Raw genomic sequence first — 19,739 nt, forward strand, 5'->3', positions numbered from 1 at the left:
CTCAGCTCAATGAAAGCACTTGCCTTAGTGTCAGATGACTTATTTGTATTCATTCACAGGATACGGATGTCATTGTCATGTCCAGCTTTTGTTGTCCATCATTAACTGCTCTGGAGAAGATACTGCACCACTGCCACCCTGTTTAATTGTTGCTTCCATATGGCAGAGGTATGCCCATGACAATGAAGGAACAGTTTTTTTTGGTTGTTCATGGGATGTCGGCACTGCGGGTAAGATCAGCATTTAATATCCATACCCTTTGTCCAAGGGCTGTTAAAAGTCTACCACATTGCTGTCGGTCTGAAATTAAACATAGGCCAGACCAGGTAAGGATGGTAGATATCCTTCCTTAAGGACATTCATGAACCAGACAGATTTTTATGGCAATTGACAATGGTTGCAACTAGACTAAGCTTTTCACTCCAGACGGCAGGGAAGTTCTGTTCAATATCCTGATCAATGTTTTGTACCTTAAAAATCATTCAACATGCTGCTTGTGGAACCAGACTTTACTGAATCACAGTTGTTACAGTGTTGCCTGTGTCAAAAGTGCAATAAAAGGGAGAAAATTGATTATGAAAGTAAAAGGGCAGAAAATATAAAAACAAACAGTGAGAGATTTTAGGATATATAAAAAAAACTAAAGGGAGTAGGATTCTTGGAGAATTCACTGGGGAATTAATAAAAGGAATCAGTGAAAAGGCAGATAATTAAAACTAATATTTTACATTAGTCTTCACCATGGAGGACATCATAAGCATCCAAGAGATAACAGATAAAGTAAGGTCCTAATGGGAGGAAACATCTTCTAACAGGCTTTGTCACAACGGACAAAATAACTGGCAAACTAATGGGACTGAAGGTTAACAAGTTTCCAGAATATGAGGGCCTACATCCAAGACTTTTAAAGTGGCTGCAGAAATAATGGAGCAATTTGCTAAAATATCCAATAGCTCACTGGCTTCCAGGAGGGCTCCAGCAGCTTGGTAAAACAGCTGGTGTCAAGCCCCTGTTTAAGAAAAGGTGGGGGTGGGGGAGAGAAAGCAGCTAGCCTACCATATATCATTGGAAAAATGCTGAAATCCATTATTATGGAAGGAATAGCAGGGCATTCAGAACAGTTCAAAGCAATCCAACAGTCAACATGGTTTTCTGAAAAGTAAACAGAGTTTGACAAATTTGCAGGGGTTTTGAGAGGTAAACAGACTTGATAGAGGGTAACTGATAGATATAATGTTTTGGATTTCCAGAAAGCATTCAATAGGTGCAAAATAAAAGGCTATCACACATAATAGGAGCTCATGATATTAAGGATAATGTGTTAGCAAGGACTGAAGACTCGGTAAGAAAAGGATATGAGATTAATGGGTCATTTTCAGATTGGAAGGGAGCAACTAATATAACTGTTGAGAAGATGTTCCCACTAGTGGGGTTAATCTTTTATTATCAATATGGGGATATAGCTATAGTTAAACCTGAGATTGGGTGTAAGAGTCATACAACACAGAAACAGATCCTTCAGTCCAATTTGTCTACACCGATCAGATTTCAATCTGACCCAGACCCATTTGCCAGTATTTGGCCCATATTCCTCTAAACCCTTCTATTTGTGGTAGTTGGGATGTGAAGAAAATTGCCCTCTTAGGTTAGTGAATATCTGGAGTTCACCACAGAAAGGCTAGATCACAAAGCATTTCAAGAGGACATAGATTTTTGGATAATAGGGAAATTGGGGGTGAAGAAGAACTGGCAAAGACGAGTTGAGGCCTGAGACAGAGCAGCCATGATTTTATTGAATGCAAAACATGTTTGAACAGCCTGTTGTTTTAATGTGCAAAAGAGGCCATTTAGCCCGTATGTCTGCACTGACTCTGAACAAAGAACATGACTTAGTGTCAATCTACTACCTCTCCCCAAAACTCCGCACATTATTTCTATTTAAACATCATCTAATGCAATGTTGAGCAACTCAAGTGAACCTGCCTCCTCATACTTTCAGGCAGTGCATTCCAGAAACAAACTACTTGTAAGAAAATTTTCTCATGTCACATTCACTTCTTTTGCACATCTCTTCAGACACGACTGCTTTCTTTTCATCTATTTAGGAATGGAAAATGTTTCTTCCTATATACTCTGTACAGACCTCTCAATTTTGAAAACTTCGCATCTCCTCAACCTTCTCCCCCCCCAAAGAAAACAATTCCAACTTCATGAACCTCTGTAAGTGAAGTTCATAGGAAAACTATGCTAAGGTAGGGTAGGGATTAATCAGCCAGATTATCTAGTACAAGATTTCTCTACAAATCGTTCGACACAGGCATTATGTACAAATCTGACAGTATAATGCAAAAGCAGGCAAGTTTAAAATCCAGATCCCTTTATTTCAGAATAACCTAAAATTGGCTTACCCCTAGAATGCATTTATTACTCTTCACATAATGATGAAATTTACAAAAGTAAAAAAGTTTCAATTGTGCATGAACCACAAAACATAAATGCTTGTTTCGCTCTTGAAAAGAATATATCAATAAGAATTTTTGCCATTGACAATTGGCTCAAGTAAATGAATCCCACATTAAAACAAATTTAACAAAACAGCTGGACTCAAAGCTTCATATGGATACATTGCTGTAAGTCACTTAGGCATGTTGATATTATGCATGTGGTTTGCATAACACAAAGTCACAGCTGAAGATTACATAAATTATCAGATATAGGAGGAAAAAAGTTGCTGATAAATCATCACACTGTACCTTGGATTTACTTGGCATGCACTGTTCATCTTTAAAATCTTCAAATTTAGAACTCTGATCTGTTTGACCTTGTATTTAAAAAAAAGTTCTTCTTAGTTCACTTTAAATACATTCAAGACATACCAACTTCCTTTAATATTTACATCTCCTACCACAATCCTACATGTTTCCTCATTAATTGGGCCATGCTGTATCCCCAGTTGTTCAGATATTCCGTGACTTTGCAAAACAGAATTCATACTGGAAATGCATAGGCTATGTGAGTAAAAAGGGGGCCACCATTTTTTAAAAAAAACACATGATTCAGTGTGGTATTGTTCAAGCTATTTGAAGCCAGTATCATTAACTCATGTACTCATTCAACATCATCAATATCTCCATCTTAAGATTTTAAAAATTGTAATCACATGATTGAGCCCTAGTTCGAAAAACCGTGCTCAACATATGGACTGTGGTTTATTCCTAATGCAGGTTACATTACTGGTACCTTTAAACACATAGGTGCTTGATTTTAAGACAATGCAACCAGGCTGCACAGCTGCAGGACTCATTTATATTAATCTTGTTTTTGCGCTGTTCACTATTCTGACAAAATGTCTAATTGGACAACTGTTGTCAACTGCAACGGTAGAAACTAAAAGATGATCCTGGTTTCCTGAATTTGAGAGGCAATTTTCCAAATTTGAAATTGGAATACTGAAAATAATAGAAAACAAAATAGTTGAAATATACAAATTATTCTATTGGGAAGACTAGGCAATTTAGCCAAATGAGTCTCTGCACCAATTTCATGAAGTTATTGGAGATCCATTGCAATTATTGCATTGTAATCTAATTACAGAGTCATACAGCCTAGCTCATCCATGCCAACCAAGTTTTCCAACCAAAATAGTCTCACTTGCCTGCGTTTCCTTTGCTCACTTTATTCATTATAGGGATGAGGACATTGCTGGCTAGGCAGCATTTACTGTCCATCCCTAACTGCCCAGGCAGCTGTTCAGGGTCAACTACATTGCTGTGGGTCTGGAGTCACATCCAGGCCAGACCAGGTAAGGATGGTCATTTCCCTCCCAAAAGAACATTAGTTTGGCCGATATCCCTCTAAACCTTTCCTGTTAACGTACCTGTCCGAGTACCTTTTAAATGTTGTAACTGTACCCGCATTTACCACTTCCTTTGGCAGGTCATTCCACATACAAACCAAGTGCTGTGTGAAAAAGCTGCCCTTCAGGTCCCTTTTAAATCTTTCTCCTCTTAGCTTAAAAATGTGCCCCCTTGTTGTAAAATTCCCTACCCTAGAAGAAAGTTCTTTGCTACTCACCTTATCTATGCCCCTCATGATTTTATAAAGCTCTATAACATCAGCCATCAATCTCCAGAGAAAAAAAGCACCTAGCCTCTCCTTGTAACTCAAGCCTTCCATTACTAGCAACCTTATAAATCTTTTCTGAACCCTCTCCAATTTCATATTGTCCTTCCTACAGCAAGGTGAGCAGAATTGTACACAGCACTCTAAATGTGGCCTCACCATCTGTACTGTACAACTGCAACCTGATGGCCCAACTCCTACTCTCAATGGTCTGAGCAATGACAGCAAGCATGCTAAATACTTTCTTAACCACCTTGTCTGTGATGCAACTTTCAAAGAACTATGTACGCAAACTCCTAGGACTCTTTGTTCAACAACATTACCCAGGGTCCTACCACTGACTGCATAAATCCTGCCCTTGTTAGTTTTACCAAAATGCAATACCTTGCACTTATCCAGATTAAACTCTGTTTGCCAATCCTCAGCCCTTGGCCCAACTGATCAATATCCCTTTGCTATCTCAGACAACCTTCTTCACCGACTACTTTACCACCAACTTTGGTGTCATTTGCAAAGTTACTAACCATGCCTCCTAAATTCCCATCCAAATCATTCATATACATGACAAACATTTACCTTTGCCCAATGCCCCTTGATAAATTTTTTGACAAAAATTTCAAAATTTAAAACAGTTGATTAAGCATCAACTACAATTTGTCAGAGACTGAACATCAATCACTGTAAGCATTTTTAGAAATATTTCCAAATTTATCTCCGAGAAGTCTGAATATATCCCCTCGTGTTATACTTCACAACCTGAAGTAGCTTCTTTTGGTATCCTTAAATCCCATTGATACACTTAAAACATCAAATTCATTCCTTAACCTTCTAAATAACAGGAATTTTAATGAGGCTGTGTATAAATCTTACTAGTATTTTAGCTTTGAGTCTAAACATTAACTATTACATCTAGAGCTCACTCCCTCCAAGGCCATATGTCCCTCCTAAGGGGGATGGGGCATAGCCTCTGTGACACAGCTTTTAGGCATAATGTCCAGCATCCTATTTGACCTTTCTACCTCATGAGGTGACTCAATTAAGTATTTTTTAAAAAGTCAGGTTTGAGTTAGAACAGACATATCCAGTCCATTACAAATGGCAACCGGAAGCTTTGAAAGCCCCAGATCTTCAACTGATTCAACTGCATACGTTCATGTAGCAACATACTATTAATAGTGAAAATTGTGCTGCTCTTTACATTGTGTAGAAGGAACACCCAATTACTACTGGCTACCAAACAAATGCTTCACCATGCATTGTTAGCTGTACGAACTAGTTATTATTCTCTTGAATTAGGGGCAAAGGTGCAACTCAGATTAAAATAACTAGACAATGAGTTACAATGGAAGCTCAAATTAATTCTTCTCATCAGCTCACGGCCTCTGGTAACACTGTATTCCTTATGTAGGTAATGATTCACCAACTAATCTGATTGATCAATGGAAGATAGCGAGAGATGTACTTCAGCTTGTTCTCAATGAATGCCATTTCATATAACAAGCAAATATGTCTAATGAATTGCGGTTCTGTTTGAACAAGGACCTGGGATTTCAATTAGGTTTTAGTCAATACACTGCAGCAGTGTATCTTTAGCTCCATTTCTTCCTCTCGATTTCATCAAATGTGGCACGTTCTTTGAAAAGATTGTGTGTACTTAGTTTTGGGAAGAAATGCATGTGGTAAATTTAGATGTTAAAGCATTGTGAAGTCTAAAAAAAACTGCAAATCCTTGAGCAAAAAGCTGCACAGCTCGACAGTCAACTGGACATAATTACAACATTCTGTGACAATAGCTTCTTGCTAAGATGCTCTGTGGTCATTCAAAACATTGCTAGCAGTAACTGATGATTGGGAAATGAGGTTAAAAACAGGTCAGTATAGAATAGGAATCATTTTGAGCGACTATATTTCTCTAGTAGGTATGGATCTTTAGGTAGAGTGACATGAATAAAAAAGATGACAACTGGTAATTGGGCAATTACAAGGACACCAAGGAGCAAGTAGTCAACTAAGAGAGAAAACAGTACAGAACAGCAAAATTCTGAACACCAATGGAAATGTCTATAGTCAAGGGGCTATACAGCTTTTTACTAGCTGTGGTCCAAATTACAAACATGTGCTTTCTAGGTACCACAGATCTGGGTATCAAGCAGAAAATGAAAAATGATTCCACAAAGGAAAGATGATCCAGACATTTGTTTATGTGGGAACCAGTGACAGAACCTTCGGCCTACTTTTAATTATGAACAGATTGAGATTAAGCACAGAACCAGCCTTGGAGAAAAAGATCAACCGTCAACAAGCATCTAGAAGGCGAATGCAGACAACAGCTGCAGACTTCAGAGAAACTGGAACTATTTTTGGGATGAGGCGGGGGCTACTTCGGCAGTAACCTATATTTAAATCAGAAGGGAATCCATGTTCTTTGGGAAAGGCTAATTTGGCAGTGTAAGTCAAAGAAGAGAAAGGGCCCAAGAGAAATTGCACCTTTTTACCCAAGTTTAACACATGTATGTGCACAGAGAACTAGAAATAAAACGAGAGCTGGAAGCACAAACTCTGAGAAAGATGTGATGTGCTAGATGGAACCATAGCAGGCGCTATCCGACGATCTTTGAAGAATTTCTGGAGTGCATTTTGTAGATAGCACATGTTGCTCTCCCAAGCAATGGTAGTGGACTGATTGAATGTTTATTGACGTGATGCCAATCAAGCAAGCTGCTTTGACCTGGACAATGTGAGGTTTCACGAAGAGTTGTTGTAAGTGACACTGTCATTATATTCATGGAATCATATCTTCAGGCATCAAGCTATTGTTTGATTGTCAAACAGCTGTCCAACATTGGCAGTAGGCCCCATGTTAGTAGAGAGAACTTTTCAGGGTGGGCAGGCCCATTTTTGTTGCCATTTCCTGTGCCTAAGTCCATGCTAGATGGCCCGTCCACTTATGTGCATCTAGGAAATAATGCCATTACATTTTCACATTATTACACCCTTTGAGCTTACTTGTTGTGTTCTTATGCTCATACACTGTCCCTTCCTTTTCAGTTCTAGGTACATTACCTAAGTAGCTACCCCAAAATATTACCTTCTCCTTTTACTTGTGAGCTGAAGTATCCCCTCACTAAAACCACGCTATTTAGTTTAAAGCCTGCTCCAAAGCTCTAATTATTCAATTCATCAGGATTGGCCCCAGCAGAGTTTAAATGAAGACTGCTCCACCAGAAAAGAGCTTTTCTACCCAGTACTGATGAGTGTCCAATGAACACGGGGCAGCACGGTAGCTCAGTGGTTAGCACTGCAGCCTCAGTACAGTTCGATTCCAGCCTCGGGCAACTGTCTGTGCGGAGTTTGCACATTCTCCCCATGTCTGCGTGGGTTTCCTCTGGTTGCTCCAGTTTCCTCCCACACTCCAAAGATGTGCAGGCTAGGTGGATCGGCCATGCTAAATTGCCCATAGTATTCAGGGATGTGTGCGTTACAGGGGGATGGGTCTGAGTGGGATGCTTCAAGGGATGGTCTGGACTTGTTGGGCCAAAGGGCCTGTTTCCACACTGTAGGGAATCTAATCTAACAAATTCCATTCCTCCCACAATAATCTTAGAGTCTTATTTATTTACCCAATGCCAGATCGCTACCTGAACCACATATAATTACAAGATTCCCAACAAAAACAGAAATTGCTGGACAAATCCAGCAGTTTTGGCAGCTTCTGTGGAGAGAAAGCAAGTTAGCATTTTGAGTCATGACTCTTTCTCAGAACCAGTTCTGAACGGTCACTGGAATCAAAACACTAACTCTGCTTTCACTCGCAGATCCTGCCAGACCTGCTAAGTTTCTCCAACGATTTCTGGTTTAGTTTCAGATTTCCAGCACCTGATTATTTTAGTGTTTCAACGAAGATTACCACCTTGGAGGTTTTACTTATTAAGCTTAGCTCCTAACTACTCAAATTCTTTCAACAGAAACTCCTTTCCAGTCCTACCAAGGTAGTTGGTATCAATATCCAAATTTGCAGAAGACTTTAAGTTATGAAACACAGAAGATTATGTAGCTTGAAGCACAAAATTAAGAAAAATGGTCTCAGACTAATAAAGGACCTGCACTATGGCAGAAGACTTTGCATAAAGTTGAGATAACTACCTTTGATCCAAAAAAACTCAAACTCCAGTTTCTGTTTCTTCTGGAGAGAGTAATAGTCGTCCACACTAAAGTATTACATAATATTAGAAAATCGATGCAATGGGTCTAAAAGTTTTAATGCATTGTTTCTCACAAACCCCTCCTCAGTTGCACCTTGAAAGTAATTTAAAAAAACCTTTTAACTAACCTGATAACTTTGTGCTCTTCAGGTCCTCCAGGTTTTTATCAGGTGCATGTTTTTCAGGCTGAAATATACGCAAAGAAAACAATTTCAGTAATTTTCTCCTGATTCTGTTCAGCCCTCGATGACATTTATACTTTTGAAAAAAGTTATTTGTAAGTTTGCTGTGACTGCAACCGATTTTTTTTCCAGAGTATGGCTGGCTACTGTCACAAATAAATTAACATACTGATCAGGACAAAAATTACAATCAACTGACTGTATCACATGGTCGGTATAACACAAGCAGTAAAAATGAAATATAGAATGATGATCAGAAAGTGCAGCAAATAATCTGGAACAGGGTGGCTGCATATGTCTAAAGCACCACAGTACAAACCTAGTCTCCAATATACTGTATATGATCCAATTCAAAGTAAGTCTGACTTTTGAAATTGGCGTAATTTAAGAGTATTCAAATTTGCATTTTTATGTAGATCATGCCCAAAGTCAAAAAGTTCTGAGTTGAAATTTAACCTAAAATTAGCATCAAAAACTGCAAAATAACAACAAATATTACAGGATACATTCTGCACCTTTTTCTTACGGTTAACTCTGGCTTGTTTTCTTGGGAAACAAAGTGGAGAGTCAACGGGACACCAGCCTACTGGACCTATAAAAGATGAAAAATTTATATAAATGTTACTGAAGTGTCATGCTTTATGAAATACAATATTACAAAAATCACTGCAAATGGATATTCATTGTTTCATTTCATTGTGCTAAAAAATTAACCTTTGACATAAAATCCTGCCTTTCCATTGTTAATTTCTAACTAGATCTTTATTCGGCCAAGATAAGCTGCTTGCAAATAAATTTTAAGTAAGGCTTTAGTTAGCTAGACAGAATCTTCAGTCTTTCCAGAGAAAGGGCTCAAATAGAAACCAAATGTTTTCCCCACAGTAATGCAATTATGACAAGTCATTGCAATCTGCAGAGGACTTAACATTTCATTTAAATTCAGTGACAATTCTTACATGATGATGTAAAGGTTAAACTTGAATCCATTTAAATTCCGGTAAATTACAATAAGGCAGACGGAATAAGAAAATTAAATGAAGACTTCACTTACAGTCACTGCTAGATTTTAAGAGGCAAATACTAAACTAGTTAACCAACGACAACTAGTCTCTAATATCATGTAACTGAATTACAAATGTGTCACTTACAACAGATTAAATGCTTTGCTCAAATTAACAAAACCATGTATCTTATAAGCAATAATTACAGGAATTAATGTTTTGTTTGGACATGGTTAAATTGGAAATAATAACTTAACTAACAAGTTTTCATGTCTATTTAAAATCTTCAAATGCTCCAAAATATCAATGGCATTTGGAAAAGGGAAGAATTAAACAAAAACTTGTTAATTTCATACAAAACAATTAAAACAGATGTACTCTACACAATAACCAAAGTCACATCTGTGCTACCAAGAACAAACATCTTATGTGAATGGATTGGTTAAATACACACTCTTCTTGTCAGATATCTTAATTGGATTTTGGTGTGCTGTACTTTGCACTAACTCAAAGTGTCAATCATTTTAGTCTTTATGCAAGAGACATGGCAAACTTAAACAAAGAAACTGTATGGCATGAGCTGGATTCCACATATATTCTGATGTACCTACTTTGGGAACTAACCAATTAAACCAATGTGGCAACTGTAAGCAGTGGGGATTGTACTAATCATGTACACATGTTTATGAGCAAATATTCTAAATGAAGAGGGATCAGAGACAAATAGATTAAGTGATGTTTACACAAAACAAAGCTCATGAGCAAGACAATGAAACAGTGGTAGAGATCAAAATAATATTGAAGAAATTCAACAGATTTTATAGACGAGCCTCATGGTTTTCTTGAATTGTGGTATTTCTTATGGACTTGTCCTCAAACCCATCACAGTTCGTCTATCCCCCCTAATGCCTTCCATTAATTCTCTGAGCTGCTTACTGAATTGGCTTAAGTGCCCATAATGGCACTTGTCACCTCCCTTGTAAGAGCAGAAACCAATGGGTTGGGGGGAGGTAGAGGAAGAGGTCTCCTGTGGCATAGTGGTAGTGTACCTGGAGGTCCAGGTTCATGTCCCACTTGTTCAGAGGTGTGTAATAGCATTTCTGAACAGGTCAATTAGAAAAATAGATTAGAAATCAACAGGTCTTATTCGCTTACTACAATCTTTCAGTCCAATTCACACACTGGAGACTAACCCAACCAGCCTCCTATCTGTCGCTATAAAAATATGGCAAAAACTGGATATCTGGGAAAAACAAACAATGTTGGAGAAAATTTGTGGGGTGAGAAACAGAGTTAACATTTCAAGTCTGATATGACTCTCTCTCTCAGAACTTCCGAACAGGAGTGGTATAAGACTTGAGATGTTAATCATTTCTCTCTCCACAGATGCTTCTGGACCTATTATGCTTCTCCAGCATTGTGATTGCTGCTGTTTGTGCTGCTCACCCTATCTACCACAACCCATTTGGCATCTACTTGTAAAGCAACAATCACTGGATTTTCTCCAGAATGTTTGTTTGTGATTAAATGAGCCTCTTTCCAGAGATGACCTTATTCTGAAAAGGTTCAACTGACATCCTGGCTTCAACTGACGCTTGGCACAAGCCACAGATCTAGTTATATTTTCAACCACCCATTTTAATATCTCTTCTTTGACAGTCCGGTCCTTGGCTTGTTTTTTCCTCTCAACTCTCCAGTAATTTCTGTACTCGTTCAATGTAACTCACTTCTGCTGTAAATCTCATGTCCACCTACTATACATGTACAACTATTTTAAAATCCCATTTTACCTTTGATGCTCCTATGAGTATATGGCTTCTGCGTCCACTGATCTGTTCAATAAGTCCTAAACCTTCATTTTTAAAAGCTTGTCTGGGACAAGCTGTCTATTATCTCTCTCCTACATTGTTCCTCCTGATCATGGGGCTCGTCTTTCTCACTCAAAAGAAATGGGTGCAGGCAGCTTGAATATATCTGATGTAAGATTAGTTTGGTTATCCGTCACCAGGTTTGATTGAACAACATTAAACAATTAATTGTTGGGCTCCACTGTTTGAGGATCATGCTAAAAGATCAAAGATAATCAACACAACCCCTCCAATGAATTCAATTCCCATTAGCTTGAGGTTCAATTGTCTGTTGTGACAACTGATTCCTAGTATAAAACTACAAGCTTTTAAAAAGATGGATCGTCGCTTTTTTTGGCTTGAGGACAAACCCAGCAGGTTTAACACGCTGCTCTGCTTAACCACAACCCTCCTTCCAACAAACTCTTATTTTCACTCTGCTCTCCTTTCTCCTTTGAGATGAACTTGTCCACAACACTCACTCACGCGCCCTTGATCTCACTATCACTAAACTACCAGAACCCAACATCCCTTCTGGGCTATTGCTAGTTGGAATTATAATGCTCCTCTTCATTTCAAAACAACAATCATCAAGCACCATCTTCAAAACCTCTATCCTTGCACTTGCAAGATAGACAATAGCAATAGATCCCACCCCATCTCTAATCTGTCCCACAAACTGATGAAACTTAAACCTCAAATTTGTTCACATTTCTCCCACAAATCAATACTGTGGTCTCTTTCTCTCCTGCCACAGAATTGAAATGATCCACAAAAGTTCAAAAATGACACACACAATGTTACCGTGACCAGAGTACTTTATTTCCCACAATCTTTTGTCATAATCTAATGCTGCTCCATTATTCAGCTCAGTGGAACTATTCTTGCTTGCCACTCTTACTTATATGATCATAATTAACTCTAATGTATGGAAAAGCAATTCGCCTGCTAAGAATACTACATTGATTAAAAATTATTCCACTGTTATTTTTCTAGATGATATTATGTGATGAGTTATTTTTTCTTACCTGATGGAGTTTCAACAGTCATATCCTCAAGATTAATAATTAGGTCATCTTCAAATGGATGGCTGTACTATAGAAATCCAGAAAAGGTTACATTCATTTGTCTATATTATCCAAATGGGATTAACTATGTATAAAAATTGCACTATATTGTGGATTTTATAAACACATGATTAAAAAAAGGTAAAATCACAATACTCCCAAAGAACCACAGGATTGTTCTCTCATTTGAGAGCAACAACTGGTGGTGGTTTAATGCGAGGGTCACCACACTTCAGACAAAGGGGAAAGAGGTTGAGAAAGAACCTTTATGGTAACCTCAGTCAGAATTCACACTGTTGGCATCACCATGCATTGCAAACCAGCTGTCCAGCCAACTGAGCAAATTGACCACATTAACACCTTTCAAAAAGGCTAACTGCAATCTAAGTATCTTTTATTTGAGTTCAAACACTTAACTTTTTCCAAAATAATTAACATTTTACATCATATATTTAAAAACATGGTGATCATACCAATATTTATAAGCATAAAGCTCTACATGTTTATGATTGGCTGTATGGTTACTATTTTTTCTGATCTATATACTAACTTAGGAGGATAGTAACAGATTAGCAAAATAACAGACATGGCATGTGAAAGTTAACACATTAATTGATACATTTTGGTAAGAAGTAGTAATGGATATAACATAAACTAAATGGTATAATTTCAAGATAATAAAATGTGAGGCTGGATGAACGCAGCAGGCCCAGCAGCATCTCAGGTGTTGAGATGCTGCTGGGCCTGCTGTGTTCATCCAGCCTCATATTTTATTATCTTGGATTCTCCAGCATCTGCAGTTCCCATTATCACTGGTACAATTTCAATATGGCTTAAAAGACACTTGGCAGTGAACACACAGGCCAGGACAAAATTGAGAAGACTTTTTAAAAGCACGTGAGTCTTGATTTTCTTGAGAGAAAGCGTTTGTTCAAACCTCATTCCCCAGACCTTACATTGCAAGCTTTGGCAAAGACTGGAAACAGCCTGAACCTGCACTCTCTCAAACTAGCTTCAAAGTGTGAGACACATGAAATTTCCAGGACAAACTTCTGTCCCTCTCCCTGGCAACAGAGGCTTTTTGTAACCGTACGTCATATCTGACCTCAGGCCACATTTCTGACCAATTCCATCACTAAGATGGTTTATTGTCACCTCTGTAACATCAACCTACTTCGCATCAGCTTGCCTGCTGTCAAAACCCACAATCATGTCCCTGTTACAGCTAGACTTGACCAGTTCAACACACTTTTGGCTGGTCTTCCAAATTCCTCTAAGAAAGGTCATCCAAAATTCTTTGTCCTTACTTGCTCCAAGTCCCATCATGTTTCCTATCGTCTGTGTTCTCTGATCTTCATTGGCATCCAGTCAAACAAAATTATGATTTTAAAATTCCTCATCCTTATTTGTAAATTCTTTCATATCTCAGCAATTTCCTCCAGTCCCACTACACTCCAAGATAATTGCGTTCATCTAATTCCAGGCACTTGAGTATCACCAATTTTAGTTTGTCCTGCATTGTGTGGCCTTGCTTTTAGCAGCTTAGAGCTTGCCCTAGCAAATGCCCGCCATAATCTTTTACAATGGTCCACCTCTTTTTTCAAAAGATCTACCTTTTTGATCAAATTTTTGGAAATTTGCACGATTACTTTCTCTGGCTTATTTGCGTTATAACATTTCTTTAAAGTACCTTTGGACACTAATAATAATAATAAACTACTATACTTTGTTGAAAGACTACAAAGATAAAACAATTAGGCCTTTGAGCCTTCAGGAAATACTAGTTTGGCATTAGCTGGAGCACTGTGCTCAATTTTTGGCAACATAAATTCAGAATATATTAACGGTTTACTATGCAGAGATTAATTAGAACCACAACAGGGATGACTTTAGTTATAGATATAATAGAGAATCTAGGGTTGCTCTCCTTTGAGCAGAAAAGGTTAAGAGGGGATTCAGTAGCAGAGGCAAAATCATTAAGGTCTTTAATGGAGTAAATATGAAACTGGCCCCATCAGCAAGAAGATAAGGTGTAGAGCTGGATCAACACAGCAAGCCAAGCAACATCAGGGCAGGAAAGCTGACTTGTTATCTCAGATTCTCCAGCATCTGCAGTTCCTACTATCTCTCTCCATCAGCAAGAAGGTTGGTTTGCAAAAAATATACAAATACAGTAAATGACAAAAGAGTTAGCACGAGGTGAGAATTTATTTTCTACGGTGATCAGTTATGATCTGGAATGGATTACTTGAGAAAGTGTATTCATGGAAAAGAATGGAAAGAGGTTTCAAAGGGAACTGGACAAGCTAAGTGAATGGGCAAGAAAATGGCAGACAAAATGTAATGTAGTTAAAGGTGAAGTCATCCATATTGGTAGAAAGACTGAAGGTGCACAGCATTTCTTAAATGGTGAGTGATGGGGAAACCATGCTCAAAGGGACCTGGGAGTCTACGACAGGCATTTCTAATCTACCTATTCAGAGAAGTTATGACATTTCTTTGGAACATGTAGGACATTAACCCAGGCATCTTGTGTCAGAGGTAGAGACACTAGTACTGTGCCACTGCAGCCCTTCTTTTCTATGTACATAAGTGACTGCAAGATAGCATACAGGTACAGCCAACAATTAGGAAGCAAATGTTATGTTAGCCTTTATTACACAAGAAATCGAGCTCAGGACTGAAAACGCTTTGCTTCAATTGTATAGGACCTTAGTGAGACTGCACCCAGAATAATGTGCAGTTGCAGTCTCCTAAAGGAGGTATATATTTGCCATTGAGGGAGTGAAGTTGAGGTTCACCAATCTCGGATAGCATGGGACAGCGATACATGCGTACAGTGTAAATGATCTTACTGAATCGTACAGCAGGGTCAAAGACCAAGTCGTCAACTCCTGCTCCTATTTTGTATGTATGCATATATATGTTCATATGTTTAGAGATTTAGAGGTGAACAGACCCGCATTCGCTAGAATTTAGAAGAATGAGAAGTGGTGACATTGAAACTTGGAAAATTCAGAGATTTGCAGAAGAGATTTTTCCGTTTTAGAGTGGGTCGCGGTACATAAATGGAGTAAGGCCCCGGCGGCCTCTCCTCCTGCCCACCCCAATGTCCTTCCCTACTGGCAGGGGACCGGCGGCAGCAATGAATGTACCGGCTCGCGCCCGGTTCAAGGTGCCTGACAAGCTGACGTATACAAACTCTGGAGGGGGGAGGACAGCGGGCTCAGGCAGCACTAGACTTCTCACTACCTTCAGGAATATTCGCTCCATTGTCCTCCAGAACTTGTAACCGTTGCGCTGAAGCCCCTCAATAACCAAGAGCTTATTCTCCGCCATGGCGAAAGCCAACTCCAACCGCCGCTCGTTCAAACCCGAGGGCAACCGGCCTCTGATTGGCTCACCAGCGTCAATACGTCACAACTCACGCCGAGTTGGTCGAACGCGCATGCGCAGATGGGGGAATCTGGACTATCCATCCTCCAACAAAATGTGTGGTATAGTATTAATGAAGAGCGAGAAACACTGATTCTCTCAGAATTACAGATTGGACATTTGATGAGTTACAGGGGGCGCCCAGAGAACTGCAAAGGTATCATGAACTGAAAGGCAAACAGGGATAGCTGGTAAAGAGACAACATTTGTCCAGCATAAGCTGTATGACAGCAAATATCATGTGAAATAAGGCAAAAGTAATCAAAGTAGAGGGGCTTGGTCTAGAAGTCAGGCAGATGCCACAGAGGAGATGCTGTCCCTCAAAGATAATGGGAACTGCAGATGCTGGAGAATCCAAGAAAGCTTGGAGCTGATGAACATAGCAGGCCAAGCAGCATCTCGGGAGCACTACAGCTGACGTTTCAGGCCTAGACCCTTCATCAGAGAGGGGGGCCTGATGAACGGTCTAGGCCCAAAACGTCAGCTTTTGTGCTCCTGAGATGCTGCTTGGCCTGCTGTGTTCATCCAGCTTCACACTCTGTTGTTCATCAAACCTCGCTTTAATTGGACCTTGAGAACAAAGCAGTCAATTAAAGTGGTAAAAACCTAAAAGGTCAGGGTCATTTCTGAATGCCAAAAATGTACTCTTTGTGATTGGAAATTCAGCAAATAAGCTGGGTCTGTGACGACATTCAACATACACAGTGGGGGTTAATTTGGACCCAAAGTGGCCAACACACCCAGGAAAACTGAAATCTTGGAAATGGATAAAAAGACCCTGAAAAGAAGTACTTCGAACAAAGACTAAGATTTAACTGACCAGCTACTAAATTGATCTTCCAACAATGTGCTATTGCCAAAAACCAAGAAAAAAAATGAGAGAATTATCTAATTGGATCCTTTGCAGTTTGGACTGAAAGATTTTGTTACTTTTTCTATTTGTTTTCCCTTCCCTCATGACTTTACTGCTGAGCAGTCTGTCTTATATGACCTATGTGAGAATGAAAGTAGTAGGTAATATGTTTTCCCTTTGTTAACGGATACCTTTGTCTATAGTAACTACTTTTCTTCCTATTTACTAATGAGATCTGGGTGTGCAAGTGTCATGTTATAGACAGTAGTTCAAAGTGCAGCAAACTAACCACCTGACTAATTCAACTGGTCAAGTCTACTATTCCATGAGCACTCACAAATGAGAGTTCATTTCCACAGCACTCTTCAAGGAGATTGCAACAGAAGTTTGAAGGGGACAATGTAAGATTTGTGAATGCAGGCATAAGATTTAGCATGAAATGTGTAATTAGTAACCGATAGGAGAGAAACAATGTTTCTCATACTATTAGACAAGATGGCATTGGAAACAGCTAAATGCATCCTGTATATGGAAGATGTATCCCTGATCGCCTTAGTTAAGTATTGTAAAACAAAAGCAATAGATTTGACAAAGGAATTAAAAGTAGCATTTCCTGTAAAAACCAAGAAGCCAAAGCTAATTTACATTGACATATCATTTAGGACGAGACGAATTACAAGAAGAACTAGGTATATCAAGTAACAAGTTCACAAAAGTTAGCATTATAAAACTTAGAAAATAGATACACGAGTAGGCCATTTGGCCCTGCTCTATCATTTATTATAATCATAGCTGATCATCTCAATACCCTCTTCCTACTTCCTCACCATAGTATTTAAACCGAAGAACAATGTCTAATTTCTTGAAAACAATAGAGAATTCCACAGGTTTAAAATTCTGGGTGTAGAAATTTCTCCTCTTGTCACAATTGGCTTAACTTGTATTTTTAGACTGTCTCGCTTCATTCTGAACTCCTAGTCATTGGGAACTTTCTTCCTGTGTTTACCTGTCTTGTCCTGTTACAGTTAGAAATTGTACCAAATGGTTTTTGAGAAGCTGAAGGCAATTTTAATAAATAACACACTGCTGATGGTCCCCAACCTTACTAAGCCTTTTAAAATGGCAATTGATGCTAGTGGCTTGGGTTGGGTGCTGTTTTATAACAAGACAATGATTCAGGAATGGAGAAGTCAATGGGTTACCTCCCTAAGAAACTGAACGAGTATACGAAGTACTGTATAATGGAATAGAAGATTATGGAGTTGTAACTGACATTTTGAAATTTATTGTAGTGTGTTGAAGTAATGCTGCATTTTGTCAGTGTTTAATGGAGCAGCAAAGACCGAGAATATAGTTGAATTCTTTCAGTCCTTCCACAAGTCCATATTCCCTGCGTATGGCAGATAATCTTACTACATCACCTACTAAAGGAGTTAGTGAGAATGAAAAACAGAATCTCTGAAAACCAAAAGGTAGTTCTTGATAATCATACAGTAGGTCTCAAGAAAGGCTTAGAAAGAACCCATGGTGTAACAGGTATTTACAAAAGTAGGCAACTCAATCCTTCGAACCTGCTCCACCTTTCAGTAAGATTGTGACTGATCTGATTTTAACCTCAACTCTACATTCCTGCATTTCACTGATAATTTTTCATTGATAATCAAGCATCTATCTACTTCTGTCTTAAAAATATTTAAACATTCTGCATCCACTGCCTTTTGAGGAAGGGAATTCCATAAACTCAATCCGCAGACATTTTTTCCTTTATGTCTTAAATTAGTGACCCCTGATTTTTAAACTGACTCCTAGTTCTAGAGCTTCGCACAAGAGGAAATATTGTTTCCACATCCATCAGATAAAGTCCTTTCAGGATATTATATGTTTCAATTAACTCACTTCTGACTCTAAACTCCAAAGGATACAGGCTCAGCCCATCTTGCCTTCAAACACATCATTCTTTGCAAATAACACAAGATTATGTACACCCCAGTTCTCAGTCTTCCATTCTGTAGTTGAAGATTCAACCTTTCAATGCCTTTAAAGGTGCTTTCTCCTCCCTTTCTTTTTAACAAAAGAATTTGCAGAACATCTGCTTGCAGGGAAACGGTGAGCGAGAACAGCAACCAGGATCGCAAAAACCCCACAGTGCAGATAAAGGCCATTTGGTCCATCAAGTCTGTACCAATCCTCCAAAGATCATCCCAACTAGTCACAACCCCATCTATCCCTGTAACCCCACATTTACCATGGCTAACCCACATCGCTTGCACACCCCTGGACACTATGGGCAATTCAGCATGGCCAATCCACCTAACCAATCCATCTTTGGCTTCCACCCATTGTCCAGAGTACCCTGAGGAAAACAAACAGACATGGGAGAATGTGCAAATTCCATGCAGGCAGTCACCTCAGGCTGGAATTGAACCTGTTGTCCTGGTGCTGACAGGCAGTAGTGTTGACCACTGTGCCACCCTTAAACTTTCCCTTATTTCTCCACACAGGTGGAAGACAAAGAGACCCAGCTGCTTACTCAGCTGAGCCTACAGCAAATGATCAAAATGGAAGGATCATCTCTGGGCAAAACAGCCCTGAACACAGACACACATAGCCAAAGTGTGTAGCCACATGTTCCCACTCAACTTGAGTAAGGCAACAGTGAATATGTAACTCACTACTGGTTCTGGTAACTAATTTTTAAACTGCAACATCATCTTCCACCATTCCCTTTGTCTAAAGCAGTATCCATTCCATATTTTTCTAGTGTACAAGACAAACATTTTGACAAGTTAGACCAAAGGATCTATTTCCATTCTGTATGACTGTGACTCAATGGTCTTTACAGCAACAGGTTCAGTTGAGAACATTTTCAAAAGTAGGAACAGATGGATCAGTGCCATGGAAGAAAATTCCGACTACAGAATCGTGTAATTGCTGTCAATGATGGTCCAGAAACACAGATAGTAGGACAGGGGTTGAATTCCAAGTGAGGTACACTTAAAAGTAGTTCCAACCTGTCAAACTAACCTTCTG

The 19,739-nt window shown here is 39.0% G+C and overlaps 1 protein-coding gene across 1 annotated transcript in view; it reads right to left on the reverse strand.

The window, feature by feature from the left end:
• The window catches only part of LOC125457138 (uncharacterized), a 34,815-nt gene extending 19,027 nt beyond the window's left edge, over positions 1-15,788 (reverse strand). The window contains exons 1-5 of the mRNA XM_048540920.2: positions 15,674-15,788; positions 12,383-12,449; positions 9,022-9,098; positions 8,453-8,510; positions 2,754-2,821 (exon numbers count right to left, since the gene is read on the reverse strand). Of these exons, the coding sequence (XP_048396877.1) occupies positions 2,754-2,821; positions 8,453-8,510; positions 9,022-9,098; positions 12,383-12,449; positions 15,674-15,760 (357 nt within the window). The 5' untranslated portion in view covers positions 15,761-15,788. The remainder of the gene's footprint in view (positions 1-2,753; positions 2,822-8,452; positions 8,511-9,021; positions 9,099-12,382; positions 12,450-15,673) is intronic.
• Between the last annotated feature and the right edge of the window lie 3,951 nt (positions 15,789-19,739).

Source organism: Stegostoma tigrinum, chromosome 12 (genome assembly GCF_030684315.1).
Source record: "Stegostoma tigrinum isolate sSteTig4 chromosome 12, sSteTig4.hap1, whole genome shotgun sequence".
NCBI classification, from domain to species: domain Eukaryota; kingdom Metazoa; phylum Chordata; class Chondrichthyes; order Orectolobiformes; family Stegostomatidae; genus Stegostoma; species Stegostoma tigrinum.